We start from the raw sequence: 15,026 nt of genomic DNA on the forward strand, positions 1-15,026 counted from the left end.
ACATCCGGTGACTGTGCCTGTTTCCAGCTTTCAAATGGCCACTATGGTGGTTTTCTCACTTCTATTCATCTGCCTGAATGTCATCACTCATGGGCAAGAAATATCTTTCAAAAATACAACCAACAGGAATTTTATTACAGAAAATCTAAAGCCAAGCAGAACTTTGTCTTCAAACCCATCAAGACCTACTACAGTTCTGCTGTACACAAATGGATATCAAAATCTAAGTAAGAGACCCTCTGAGAAAGCACCTGGGTCTTCAACTCCTCCAATGTGTGTTAAGCAAACAGAAATACAACATGCTTTCAAATACATCAATTCTGTGGTCTCCTGCATGATCTTTGTGGTGGGAATCATTGGCAATTCCACACTGCTCCGAATCATCTACAAGAACAAATGCATGAGAAATGGACCAAACGTCTTGATTGCTAGCCTAGCACTTGGAGATCTGCTCTACATCCTGATAGACATCCCAATTACTGTTTACAAGGTACTATGGAAATAGAGATGGGACAAAAAGATGGCTTTGATGTACAAGGAAAATGAACAGGTTTTACAATGTGATTAGACTTTCTTAGCAAGATAAGGGTGTGTATTCAATAGATAAATCAGGTACTCTTTAAAAAAAAGCAAGAGCTGATCTATGCAAAGAAAGGAAATTGATTAGGTACAATTGCAAAAGAGCATATATCTTTCCCTAGAGGTGGTCTAGTTGGAATACAGTGAAACTGTTTGTGTTCATCCCAAAACTGAAAACATGCAGTATATAAACGCAGTGACACATATGAAATATCTTTGGAATCAAAATTTACAAATCAGATAGATTTACACTTGGTCCAAACTAGCTGAACTAAAATCAAATTTAATTCAATAGATCAAGCTAATGCTACACTCCAAACAGAACTTGCTAGCTCAATAAGACAGTAGTACAAGAACTTACGGAGCTGGCTGTTATGGGTATTCAGCTTTTTAATCAAATCCAGTTTATGGGAGAGGATATGTATCTGCATACCACTAATGAAACAAAAACATTGCAAAACTATTGAATATTTCTTAGTTAATTCAGGAATTCACCCTTACATGTCAAAGCATCGTCACAAATGCTTTCTTCTTTTACGCTGTTCTCCATCACAAGTCCATGTCTTTTCATACATATCCTACGTGCCACTCTTCATTACATATTACACTCCGCTAAGCCCCCACTTTGACATCCCTCAAAATACTGTCATCCTCTCATCTTTGCAATTCAGTATTAAAATTCAGGTGCATTGAAATCCCTACAAAATATCAGCAAGACAGCACCTAAAAACATTTCTCCTCCAGTCCATTGATTTTGTCAGCTACCATCTCATCTAAGCTCAGATGTACATCCAGTATTGTGCTTGACACAAAAAAGGAAAATGCTGGAAGAACTCAGCCAATCAAGCAACATCTCTTGAAGAAGAAAGCAGTTAATGCTTCAAGTCAAAGACCCTTCATCAGAACTGAGAAAAAGCAAGCTAGTCTAAGTAACTGAGAAGGTGGGAGAGGACAGTGGGTGGAAATAGCATGAAATGATTGGCAGTCTTTGAATAAAGCTCTTTTATCTGTGTAATATGTTGCTAATGATGTAAACTCATTGATGTTGTATAGTCTGGTCTACTGGGATTTGCTGAGCAGGCCAAAATATAAAAATGAGAAAAAAGGGAGAGGAATGGCAAATGACTACTTCTAGAACAGGCAGAAAAAATGTTACCTGAAGTTGAAGAATTCAATATTGAGCTTTTTGCCAACTGCAATGCGCACAGATTAACAACGAAGGGTTGTTTCAGATTCCAGCATTTGCAATTGTATTTATTTTCCAGCATTCTGCCTATGAATTCAGTATCCTTCCACACATCGTCTCAAAAAATTACTTCAATGCACTGAAAACCTGAAGGAAATCAATTGGTTAGCAGCATCTATGGAAATGAACAACCCACATTTTGAGCCGAGACCCTTCATCAGGATGAAGGGGCTTGGCCAGAAACATTAACTGTTCTTTTCCCTCCATGAATACCATCTGACCCACTGAATTCCTCCAGTATTTGTGTGTGTTCTTCCTGTTTCCAGCATCTCTATTCTCTCGTCATTTTTTCAATTTTCCACTTCTAAAAGTAGCTGGCGCTTTTCTTTATGTCATCAAAATCTGCTTAATACTTCACCAGCTTGAGACTTGATCACTTCGATGCTTTTCTTGATAACTTCCCTTACCTCAACATCTTGAGACATCCATCATCAGAATATCATAATTCAAAATGCTACACACCAGAGCAGATTTTGGTCTCATCGTTCATTGGCTTTCTATACCCTAAAGAAAGTCATTTTCATTTTTCTGCAGCAACCCCTGCAACTCTTCCTGTCACATCCTATAGAAAGTGTCTTACTCCTACTATCCAAATCAACTTTACTCCCCCTATTAATAAGCCACCACCTTCTGAATCTTCCTCCATTAATATAAGGGTAAGTTGGTAAGCTTTTTCAAGAAGTATTGTCAGAAAGAAACTTCACTTAGGAATGAGTATTATCTGGAAACAAATGAAATGTTTAAGTATATTGTTACATGGAATTTTGCCTTTTCAAACAAGTCATATTGAAAAATTACAATTAAAACACTGACACAAAATTTAAATCATTTGAGAAAAATGGACTGCTTCTAGTTGTTACTAATTGCATACATTTACTGTTAATATAATTGCACCCAAATGAAGATTTTAAGAATAATCATCAGTGTATTTTTTTTCTTGGGGGTTGGTCTTCACTTTACTGGGTTCTTTCGGATTTATTGCTTTGTGACTGCCTGTAAACAAACAAATCTCAAGGTTGTATAATTTGTACATTCTTTGATAATGTATTTTGAAACAGTAATATAGCCAGAATATCATCTATGAGCAAGTTATCACACTTTAATTTTCATTCTAAGCACTCCATACACATCTACTTTGCAGAATAGCTATGCAACACTAGCAGCATCTTGACCATACAATAACATCCTGGATGTATTGACTGTTCACTCAATATAAAAATTAACTATATTTCTAATTTCTTATATCATCCATTTTTTTTAAATAGCTACTGGCAGTAGACTGGCCTTTTGGAGTGGAAGTATGCAGATTTGTACCATTTATTCAGAAGGCATCTGTTGGCATCACAGTCCTCAGTCTTTGTGCACTGAGCATTGACAGGTATAACACATTCATAAACTTTATTTTATATCTTATTCACATAATTAATAGGTGGAAGATACACAAATTACATTGTGATCACTTGTTTCATCATCTATTACAGAATTAAGTTAAACAGGACAGCCTATACAAAAATAATATATCATAAACAAATTCTGTCCATGTTACGGAGTATACTCAATTCCAGATATTAGATTGGGCTGCTTGGGATCAAGTTAATCATTTTAGGCAGACTCCCCAATTATTTTTCCAAACATTAATTACTCACCTTTGTGTATAAATATAGTTCAAATATGACAAATTCCAGGTCTATCAAAAAATACAACTTCAGTAAAATAAAACAACTGTTCTTATTCAGTGCAGTATTTCTTTATTACTTCCTGCAACATAATATACACTCTATGTTATCCATCTTTTGTGAAATATACTGAAAACACAGAGTGATGGTAAAGAATACTGTACAATTTTCACTCTTTGTTGGGGAAATAACATTTACACTGATCATGTATGCAAATCAACTACTCTATGTAATAGAGCACATTTATTTTAGAGAAGTAATCAAAGCTGAACTTGCAACACACTGAACTGTGGACTGTGTGTTGGACTGCTGTGGACTGAAAGTTGAGAGGACCATGTAATATTTGCTAAGTATAAATTAGGGTGTTGAATTATGTAGGAAACCATTTAATGAGCTGGAAAAAACACAGGGCTGGATTTTCTGCTTGTAATAACAGTGAAACTGTTTTGTGTTCATCACAAAATTGAATGGAACGATGATGCAAGCACATGCACAGTTAAAAAACAAAGACTATTTTAGTAGATAGAATTTATCTTGAGTTAGCTGATATTTATATTTCTTTGAAATGAGTGTCATTTTATTTGCAGTCACAACTGAGAATAATAAGGTATCTCAATGAGAAGCTTTTATCTTTCATTATTTTCTTAAAAAGGTACCGAGCAGTGGCTTCTTGGAGTCGTATCCAGGGCATTGGCATTCCCTTGAAAAAAACTTTAGAAGTGACAGCCATTTGGTTGGTTTCTGTTGTCTTAGCAATTCCAGAAGCTATAGGGTTCAATATGGTTTCAATTAAGTATCGTGGAGAAGAACTCAAAGTGTGTCTGCTTCACTTATCCCAGCCATCGGAATTCATGGAGGTAAGAGTCAGTGCAAAATATTTTCAAATTTTGATATTGAATTTACTCAATTAAGAACAACAAGCTAACTGAAAATTTGAAAACATCAATCCAATTTGTAACAGATGTGAATATTTAGACTGTTTAGTTCATTATCTGCAATATACAGGTAAACCCAAATGTAGGAAGGGGAAGGGCAAAGGAAGACTTGAGCAAAGCTCTGATCCAGATGCAAGGGCATTAAATCTTAAACAGGGTCGGAAAGAGAAAATTCAAACAAATAACACTCAAGTGTACAGGAATCTGAATCACAGAGCTTTATAAGCGAATTGTAAGATCATTTCTGGTCCAACAAATAGACTGCAATATATTGTATTCAACACTGAGAACTTCGTCCCGCTGTTGTAAAATACATTTACAAGACTTTCTATTAAATACAAATTAATTTGGGTATGTAGTTACATTATAAATTTCAGACAGTTGAAACACAACTCCTAATTGAATTCTGGTGATCTATCCAAATCACGAATCAAACCAGACAAGACCACTCCTTCAATTTGGAAACAAGGAATTAAAACACAAGTTACATTTGAGTAGTCAAGAGTCAGTGTGCAAATGCTTCTCCAAAGTATAAAGCGAAACACTGTATTTGATCTTGTTATTTCTTTATTGGTTAGATTCAACATTGGCCTACAGAATGTGACAAATGATCCTTTCATTTTTCACAGTACTGTACACCCAAAATCTCTTCTCTATTTCCCAGAATGGAAAGTGATTGTGAATAAACTCCCAATCAGTTGATGATGTTCTAGAAACTTGTTCAGGTGCTTTCAGACAAACTTCAAGCGTACCTGAATCATCAACATCCAATAGTTCGATATGCAATCTCTGTGCAACATTTGCAACCTTACTGGCAAAACTAGTCTACATGTCCCAGAATCATGATGTCAAAGCTGTTCAGGTCAGACTACTTATCTATGCAAATACCATTACTTACACTTCCATCGGACATCCTGCCCAATGTGCTGATGTGATCAGGCAGGTCTCAACCACCCTGCCTACAGACAAGGCCACTGTTTATTCCAAAGACGTACAGTACTGTGCAATAGTCTTAGGCACAAATCAGGTTCATCACTCAGATGTCATAACATTTTTTTTTTTGCAGCAGTAATACAGAAAAATACATAAAATTATGACAGATATATGTATGTGTATATATCTATCTAGGCAGGCTTATTGAACATTCTCAGCTGATGTCCCACACAGTGACCTAAACTAAATTACAACCTTCTTTATTCAGAGCATAAAAGTAGTTTCATGATTCCAATAATAGATGCAGTTCATGGAGAGTTCAGATAGCTGTTGCTTACCCATTATAAGCTCATACAATTTGTGCTACTTTAACAGTTTTACAAGAATGTGAAAGATTGGTGGCTTTTTGGCTTTTACTTCTGCCTGCCTCTGGCTTGCACTGGTATATTCTACACTCTCATGACTTGCGAAATGCTGAGTAGAAGGAATGGGATGCGAATTGCTCTCAATGATCATATAAAGCAGGTAAGACTATTACAAAAGAAGAAACTGAGTAGAAAAAACAAAGACTAGAGTAAGCAGATCGAAAAGTTTCAGAACCCTCCAAAACCAAGAGCATGAAACTATTTACCTTATCCACAGTTCCATTTCTGTCTTCTTTCACCACACTGGAAGTTGAGCAACTTTTAGTTTTTTAACCGGACTACAAGTTTGGTTACTAATATACAGGCAACAGACAATCTGATAAATTTTGATGAATGAGAAACCTAACTCCTGTTACCCAGTTCCTTTCCCTATTCCCTGCCTAAGCCCTGTGACCAATTTCTTTCCCATCACCTACATGGGTCCATCTACCCATGCACAATCCACTGAGCCTCCTAGCCCCTCCCCCACTGGTTCCAACTGCCCATCGTCCCCTCTCCTTCTGTTTCCATTTATCTTTTTCCTGGCTTATAATATTCCAGAGTATCACCTTTAAGTCTCTGAATCTACCTTCACCCTCCACTCTCCAAACCTGGGTGTATCTACTCACCATCCCTCTCCCCACCTGGATCCATCTACCAGCTCTTGCATCACTGCTCCCACTTATCTCTTTATACTGGAGAAGTGCTGATGCAGCATCTCACACCAAAATGTACATTATCCCTCAGTCTCTAAAGGTGTTGTTGAGTTGCTGAGCGCCTCAGCAGTTTGTTTGCTTTTAGCTGTCTAACCAAGAACACTCTGAAACCACAACATATCCATCAATTAAAATGACCAACGCCATAACAAACTTCTCCACGCAAAATTCTTTAACGCCTTGGCATCCCTTCAGTACAAAGATATTCTTTGTAGCCAGTCTAGTTATATGGTGGCTGGAATTGTAATTTTATTACAGTTTGTCCTCCATATACAAGAACAATTCAGAACTTACATTCATCTAATGACAATTCGCATCAATAGCCACTATATTCTTATCAAGGTGTTTTTAGCCATTACTTTAATAGAATATAACTATCTGACATGAAGAGATGATCACATTGTTCATTGTTCTTTAACATTTCTCAGCGACGTGAGGTAGCCAAAACTGTCTTCTGTCTGGTGGTTATCTTTGCCATGTGTTGGCTCCCACTGCATTTAAGCAGAATCTTGAAAAAAACTATTTACGATGAACAAGATCCCAATAGATGTGAACTACTCAGGTAAGTTTCTGGCATCTTTAAAAAGATTATCTCACTTCTGCTTTGTCAGACACAGTGGATCTTGGGTTTCTCAGTTCAGGCATAGAACTGATAACAAACAATAATCAAACACAGGTCCACCCCAAGTTTCAATCACCTGATTATGTGCAGCCCATACATAAGAATGAGTAACTGGGAGACCGGCAGAATGGATTCACCGGCTGCTATGGGGCTGCAGGGATCTTCTGCCAAGTGGGAACTCAGTTAATGGCAATATCTGAATGGGTAAATTAAATGCCCTGTTTAACAATATGTTGCCCTTGGTTGGCCTGCTTTTTTGTTCCATTTAACGTTTTGCTAGGCTGCCAAATTTCTGACTTGTGAAATGTTCAGATAATGAGCAGCTCTCAGGAATCTGTTGTAACCTGCGAAGGACCTGTGAAAGCAAAACTACATTTATATATACTATTAAGTGTTTCTACACGAGATTTCAAATTATGATGCATTCCAGATTTGCATTCCACACTTCTAAAATACATAAAGTGGGAAATTAATTGCAATTGCTTGCTCTTCTGCAGCAACTGCAGTGACCTGTGACTCATTTTCAAGGAGTCTTTACAACTCATGTTTGCAATGTTATTTTTGTTTGCAGTTTGTCTTCTTTACGCTGCATTTTGGGATTTAGCAGTCTTAGTTTATGTATAGTTTTTTGTAAAATTCTATTGTATATTTTTTTCCTGTAAATGCCTGCAAGAAAATCTCAAGGCAGCATATAGTAACACATGCATACTCTAATAATAAATGTACTTTGAAATCTGAACCCAACGTATCCGTTAAACTTGTAGTTCCTTAATTAGTAGTCACTGTTCCCAAAGTAGAATAACATATTTTCATATTTCTTGCTGCAAAATATTAAAAATATTAGATTACTAACCAAAATACACTTTACCAATATATCATATATTTAAGATACATTGAAATAAGATACTTGTGAGTTTAAAATAATTACAGGACAGTGAACTACAATCCTGAATTGCATGACTGTGTAATCCGAATCTGATGATAGTGGAAATGCCCCTGCCCATCTGCAAGACCAATAAGTTCCAGTATTGTTCACAAAAATAAATGCCTCCAAGGTGCCAATCTTCTTTGCACTGCCAAATGCAATTTGTTAAAGAGTGGCTTTATATCTTAAAAGCTGAAGATTTCGACAGTGTTACTGCCCACAGATCATTTTGCTAGATTTAGACAAAACAACTTCCATTATCTTCTCCAGCAATTCAAGACTCTCCTCTTATTGGTCTGATCTACCAGTATGTACTTCTGTACTTTTTAAAATCACCTATTTAGAATAGGAACTCTTCACTTGGTTTATAGTTTGACACAAGATAACAAATGTGTTATTTTAAAAATGCAAATTCTTCACTGTAATAGGATGTAGCACAATAACCATTTATCACTTTCTCATAGATATAATGGTAAACAATCATAAATGACTAAATATCCAAGTCCTTTTTCTGAAACAATGAAAAAAAAAACTCAAAACTGTCCATTAAATTAACATTTCTGGCACTAAGATACAGACATATAAATATCAGGGGTGATTGATAAGTTCATGGCCTAGGGTAGAAGGAGTCAATTTTAGAAAACCTAGCACATTTATTTTTCAACATAGTTCCCGCCTACATTTACACACTTAGTCCAGCAGTCGTGGAGCATACGGATCTTGGACCTCCAGAAAGTGCCCACAGCATGGGGTGATTGATAAGTTTGTGGCCTAGGGTAGAAGGAGATGAGTTATTACTCAAAGAGTTGAACTGCATGTGCATGTAATGAGAGCTGTATAACTCACCTCCTTCTACCTTAGGCCACAAACTTATCAATCACCCCTGCTGTGGACACTTTCTGGAGGTCCAAGATCCATATGCTCCACGACTGCTGGACTAAGTGTGTAAATGTAGGAGGGGAGTATGTTGAAAAATAAATGTGCTTGGTTTTCTAAGATTGACTCCTTCTACCTTAGGCCATGAACTTATCAATGACCCCTCGTAGTAATGCCAAAAAAAGCTTCAACTTGCAATGCAATTGATTATTGCACCATTTTTGTTCAGTTTTCTTCTAGTTCTAGATTATATTGGGATTAATATGGCTTCTCTAAACTCCTGCATAAATCCAGTGGCATTATACTTTGTCAGTCAAAAGTTCAAGAACTGCTTCAAGGTAAGTTTGCCCAAATGTCAAACAAAATATTTTATTCTCAATGTAAATTTTCACAGAATACAGAACTTTCTTGAGGACGATAGACTGCAGTGTTGACCAGATTTGGGGTCCTGAAAATACTGCAGTAAAGCTTAACCAGAAAAATAGATGCATGCAACAGGACCTTCAGTAACCAGGAAAGATCAGAGTTAATATAGCACTCAATTCAAAAACCGAAATCATTGTATTTTTTTTAAACCAGAAAATTGGTGGGGCTCAACATACCCTGGAGATCACCATTCACAAACCCAGTTTATATTCCTCTCAGGAATGAAGAGTAGACCTTTATCTGGAATCAGATGGCCTAGCTTCACCAAAGTATATGGCTTAATGTTCTGATTCTTATCTTACATACAGAACTTTCTTCACAGTTTCATATCCCATCACAATCACAATCCCAAAATTACTGACCTGCAGTACAGCTCCTATTGATGTTAAAATTTTGCCTCTCCACTGTTCTTTTGACTTCTTTTCAATTAAGCACTTTGCCTTTTTTCAGTTTCCTTTCCACTGTATCAAAGCAACTCTCCATTCTTGAGGATTCAACATTCAATCTTCTGTCCAATTTTTCTATCATCTTACCCTTCAATTTAGTCTTAATCTATATACAAGATTCCAGCCATAACCCCAGCACACCCTTGGTTGCTACTCAACAGCTTACAAATGAATATTTTCTGACCACTTACTCGCTCTTAATTCACTTCCAGCTCCGTCACCTCCATTATATCACTGTCATTATTCACCATCAACTTCCATCCTTCAAACTGTGCAAAACTACTATCTATACTGTATATTCTGCACCACTCATCTCATCCAGAAGTGGCCTTCTTGACATCCCTTTATACAAACTGCATTTAAAGCAAACACTATTATTTACAAATCCCCAACTGTGCAAGCATTTGTAATTTCATAATTTCCGTTCTATATCGTGCGGTCCTCCAGCTCTAACCATTTCAGGTTTCCTCATCTTCTTGTCATGTCTGAATTAAGAGTTTTGTCAAATGGGTCCCATTCTTCCAAACTTCTCTACATTGTCAAATTACAAATATCTTTTCAGAACGTATTATTTGTTAATTTTAGTTTGTCCATTAAATCCAAGTTCACAGTTGATGCAAAATTTGCGGATTCCACACTGACAATTTCTAATCAAAACCTCTTACAATGTAATTAGGAAGAGAATAAAAGGAAAAAAGAACTATGTACCTTCAAGCTACTGATAAAAAAAAGATAAAAGGCTGAATAAAATGCTTTCTCCACCTTTTGAGAAGGAAATGTAATATAAAAGTGTGTTTTAGGTTGGTTTGTTGCTAATTTATTTTCATGTTACCACTCAGTCCTGCTTATGCTGTTGGTGTCAACAGTCAACTCTGAGTAGATCAATGGAAGAGAAAATGGCTGTAGTCAAATGGAAAGCCACCAGCCATGCAAATGGTCTGGATCGGAGCAGTTCACGCTTCAGTAACAAATACAGCTCATCTTGAACTTTTCTTTAGTTAAAAGAAGGAAAGCACCACCTGGTTCTCCACTGCCATATAAACAGTTTCATACCTGTATATAAAAGGTATCATATTTTGTAAATTCAAAAGCATGTGTCTGCCTGTATATTGACGGTCTTTGGATGTTTGGAGTAATGATTAGAAACAGAAATCAACTTCTTGTCTACAATATTTCACTGTAAATGTGTATCTTTAGTTCATAACAGTGTTTATTGCCAAAGAGAACATCAACTAACGTACAAATAAATTACCCTCCAAGGTAAAGACTACCTTGGTAATTATGAAAAGAAATTGAAAATTATGGTTATAAGTTTTACCAAAATAGGAACTTTAAGCACTAGTGATTTCGCAAGTAGGAAAGATGTCCAACTGTAACTATGCACTAATTCTTCCCTTTGCACTTCAGACACATGCCCAAATTTTGAGTGAAACACATTTGTCTTCCTTAGTAAGTTGTGTATCACAATTTCATACAGATCAGTTGTATGGCAGTATTTCTGCACTAGACCATTGTTATTTTGTTTCCATTTAGGAGTTCTCTGAATCTGTTTAACGCTTAAATCTTAATTCTGTATTTTTGTCTAAATAGTAAGAGTTGAGTCGGTGCCGAACTGCTATTATTAGGGAGATGCGTGTCAATAATTCTCCAAGAACCATTTCATTTATGATCAATGTATAAAGAGAAATTCAGTTTCTGGTCATAAATATAGCTAATATGCATAAATATAGCTAATAGCATAAATATACTTGACTGATAAATTTACAAGATTTAATTTTAAAAACCAAGATAAAACAGACATAAGATACTTTTAAGGGCAAAGTAAACTTCCATAGCTATAAAGTAAGAATTAACAGTAACACCAGGAACAGCCAAAAGAGAAAAGATACTTTGTAAGCAATAAAATTAATTAAATAATTTGTTAATTTGTTCAATTTCACCCTCATTAACTTAAATACCCTTATGGCAATGTGGAAAGAGTTTGGATAATACAGATTTAATTCTGCACTCTGCATAATAATGCACAAAACACCAAGGGAAAGCATTTTAATATCCCAAATATTGTTTTGATCTTAAGGCCTGATAACTAGTTTCATTTCAGAGATTTATTTATGAGATTTTCCTTGCCAGCCTTCAATTTTCAGAGATGTTTCATTCATTAACCATTAGTGGCTTTACTGGGTAAAACTATATACATAACATTCATGTCCTTTCTTTAACCTGTGTACATTATACACTGGTCAAGTAGCAGCTGATGGCTAACAGAAACATATTGCATCAATGAAACGGTAAAGCTCAAGCAGAAATAAAAAGGATGGGATACACTCTTCATCAACGATACCTGCGCAGCTGCAACTGCAAAATTAGTGCTGAGCTAAACTAAATACTTACTCACTTAATTCAGAGGTTTTGTTCCATCCAAGTGACGTCGCAGAGATTCAATAAGCGTCATATTATGCAAGCAAAATATCTCATTTTTTATGTTTATTTTTCAAAATATATAATGTACAGTATTATGTTGTATCAAAATTGATCCATTGCTTCTTGTTTATGCTGCTCTTTGTATTCCTTTATACTGTCCTGAAAGAAGAAATTATTCATCAGTGATGTGACTGTGGATGAATGTTTTACTGCAAGCAGACATTCTAAGAAAGTATATTTTCATATTATTGCATTCAAGTTGGAAAAAATAAGCACGCCTTAACTATTATATTTAAAGTATATAGCCTCAACTGTGGGTTAGTGACTTTAAATATTTTTGGTTTCATTTATCAGCAATTATATGTCAAACTTATTATAGATTATAGCTATGCATTATAAAGTTAATAACACAACCTTATTTAAATTGCAAGTCTATGGTTTTATTATCGTTAGTTGTGGTGTTGTTTTTCCAAATCTAACTCAGAAACAAAGATGTCCAGATATTCTCTTGGTTGCGACAGTGAACTAATAATAACTATTTTAGTTAAAGATTTGATAGAGGCATCCAAAATTATCAGGGGAATAGACAAGGTAAATGCAAGCAGGTTTTTTCCCCACTGAGATTAGGTGAGTAGGTGAGACTACAACTGGAGGTTATGGGTTAAGGGTGAAAGTTGAAATGTTTAAGAGGAACATGTCTTCACTCAGAGGGCCATGAGAGTGTGTAACAAGCTGCCAGAGCAAGTGATGGATGCAGATTCGATTTTTACATTTAAGAGAAGTTTGGATAGATACTGGACATGGATGGTAGAAGTATGGAGGGCTATAGTCTGGGTGCAGGTCAATAGGACTAGGCAGATTAATGGTTCAGTACAGACTAGGTGGGCTGAAGGTCCTGTTTCTGTGCTGTAGACATTTCTGTGACATTTAAGAAGTGTTGTAAGAAAGGAGGATGATGGATGGGGGTGGACCAGAGAGTCATTGTGAATGGTTCCAGCAAAATCCCATCACCTCATTACATTGGAATGAGACCCAAGTTTTCCCAACTCGAGGGACTGAGTTATGGAGGGAGGTTGAGCAGATTAGGTCTTTCTCTCTTGGAGCATAGGGAATCAAGGGGTGTCCTTGTAGGGGTGCGTAAAATCTTTGACAAATTGCTTTATTATTGTCATATGCAATGCAAGACAAACTTTTTGTTGTAGTGTAGCTCCTCACAAACCATATTTAGGGACTGGAACTGCAGCTGGATGACTGTCATCTCATATGGGAAAATGAAGAGGAATAGATAAGAGCTACAGGGAGGTCATCGCCCCTAAGTTGCAAGAGGCAGATAGCTGGATGACTGTCAGAAAAGCAAAAGTGAATAGGTAGACAATGCAGAGTACCTCTGTGGCCCTTCCCCTCAATAATAAGTATACCACTTTAGATAGTGTTGGAGGGAAATGATCTACCATGGGAAAGCCACAACAACTAGGTCTCTGGCACTAAGTCTGGCTCTGTGAGTCAGAAGCAAAGAGGGAGAAGAGGAGTGCAGTGGTGATGCAAATTCAACTTTTAGAGGAACAGACAGGAGATTCTGTGGTTGTAAAAGAGACACCCCAATGGTATGTTGCCTCCCAGGTGCCAGGGTCAAGGATGTCTCAGATCTGGTCCACAGCATTCTAAAGGGAGAGGGTGAGCAGCCAGAAGTCACAATACATTTTGATACTTATGACATTGGTAGGAAAAGGGATGAGGTCCTGAAGAGAGAATATAGGGAGCTAGGTAGAAAGTTGAAAAGCAGGACCTACTCCCGCTGACCTCTCCCACGCCCACAGCTCTGCATCTATCCCTGAACTAATACCATTGCCTCACTCTGTCCCAACAACCGGGCCACTCCACAAACTACTTACAAGCCCCATATAATTCCCACCACCCTTTGTCAAAGGCAATCTAAGCCCATTGCCCAAGTCACTTCCTACAGCCCCATGTTGGTCCCCAAAGTAATCCCACTACCTCGCTCTCTACCTACAGCCCTGTGTCAGTCCCCAAACCAGTCCAACTGCCCCGCTCCCTCACAACTGTTCTCTGTCAGTCCCCAAACTAATACCACAAAACCTTCCCTCTCCAGGCAGCACCATTTCAGAACTAAAACACATTCCACTGTCCTGCTTTCTCCCCACAGCACTGAACTGGTGCCTAAATAATGACAGTACCCCACTCTACTTCCAAAAACACTGTCAGTTCATTCCCCTATCTAATCCCACCATCCTGCACTCTCTTCTCACAGTTCTGTAATTGTAATGACTAATACCACTCCCCATTCTCTCTCAACAACCCTGTGTTGAGCCAAAACCTAATCTCCTTGCCCCACACTCTCCCTACAGACTCATGTCCCCAAAGAAATCCATCTACCCCATACTTTCCCTGGAGCCCTGCGTCCATCATCAAACTAATCTCACTGCTAAGCTCTGTTGACACAGTCCAGACTTGGTCCCTAAATAGTGACAGTGCCTCATTCTATTTCCAAATTCATCCAACTACTCCCAGTGTCCCACTCTCACCTCACAGCATTGTGTCAGTCCCCAAAATAATTCAACACCTGCACTCCCCCTAAAGTACACCTGCCCTTCCTCGCTCTCTCCAGAGCCATGTCGGTCACTGAACTACTATAACTGCAGGGAAAGTGCAGGGCAGTGAGATCTGGTTCATGGTCTGGCGCAGGACTGTGGAAAGAAAGTTGGAGTGGGAGGTGTATGGGGACTGGCATGGGAATGTGGGAAGAGACTGGTGCATTTGGATTGGTTTGGGGACTGACACAGGGACATCTCTAGTATTTGAC

General features: G+C 37.4%; 2 protein-coding genes across 4 annotated transcripts in view; one reads left to right on the forward strand and one right to left on the reverse strand.

Moving 5' to 3' along the window:
* Window positions 1-262: 262 nt before the first annotated feature.
* Window positions 263-10,788, forward strand: LOC134352980 (endothelin receptor type B-like). The gene is made up of 7 exons (XM_063060698.1): window positions 263-490; window positions 3,091-3,203; window positions 4,154-4,358; window positions 5,745-5,894; window positions 6,918-7,051; window positions 9,142-9,250; window positions 10,624-10,788. Exons 1-7 carry the CDS (start codon window positions 272-274, stop codon window positions 10,768-10,770), a joined length of 1,077 nt encoding a protein of 358 aa, XP_062916768.1. The 5' UTR covers window positions 263-271; the 3' UTR covers window positions 10,771-10,788.
* polr1d (RNA polymerase I and III subunit D) overlaps window positions 7,824-15,026 on the reverse strand; it is a 43,277-nt gene continuing 36,074 nt past the window's right edge. Inside the window, exons 5-6 of one of the 3 annotated variants that reach the window (XR_010019523.1) lie at window positions 12,180-12,364; window positions 7,824-7,932 (exon numbers count right to left, since the gene is read on the reverse strand). Coding sequence is in view for 2 of the 3 variants with exons in the window: in XM_063060697.1 (XP_062916767.1) it covers window positions 12,308-12,364 (57 nt within the window). In the remaining variant the exon portion in view is untranslated. Of the gene's footprint in view, window positions 7,933-11,638; window positions 12,365-15,026 lie in introns of those variants that run through there. The other 2 variants (XM_063060697.1, XM_063060695.1) reach the window with 2 other exon arrangements.

Source organism: Mobula hypostoma, chromosome 10 (assembly GCF_963921235.1).
Source record: "Mobula hypostoma chromosome 10, sMobHyp1.1, whole genome shotgun sequence".
Classification (NCBI taxonomy): domain Eukaryota; kingdom Metazoa; phylum Chordata; class Chondrichthyes; order Myliobatiformes; family Myliobatidae; genus Mobula; species Mobula hypostoma.

What these genes read in the sequence shown, in the direction of transcription:
- LOC134352980 (XM_063060698.1), top strand. Translation starts at nt 272, where the DNA reads ATGTGTGTTAAGCAAACAGAAATACAACATGCTTTCAAATACATCAAT. An exon ending in TCCCAATTACTGTTTACAAG is followed by an intron (nt 491 to 3,090) that starts GTACTATGGAAA and finishes TTTTTTAAATAG; the next exon opens with CTACTGGCAGTAGACTGGCC. An exon ending in AATAGATGTGAACTACTCAG is followed by an intron (nt 7,052 to 9,141) that starts GTAAGTTTCTGG and finishes ATTTTTGTTCAG; the next exon opens with TTTTCTTCTAGTTCTAGATT.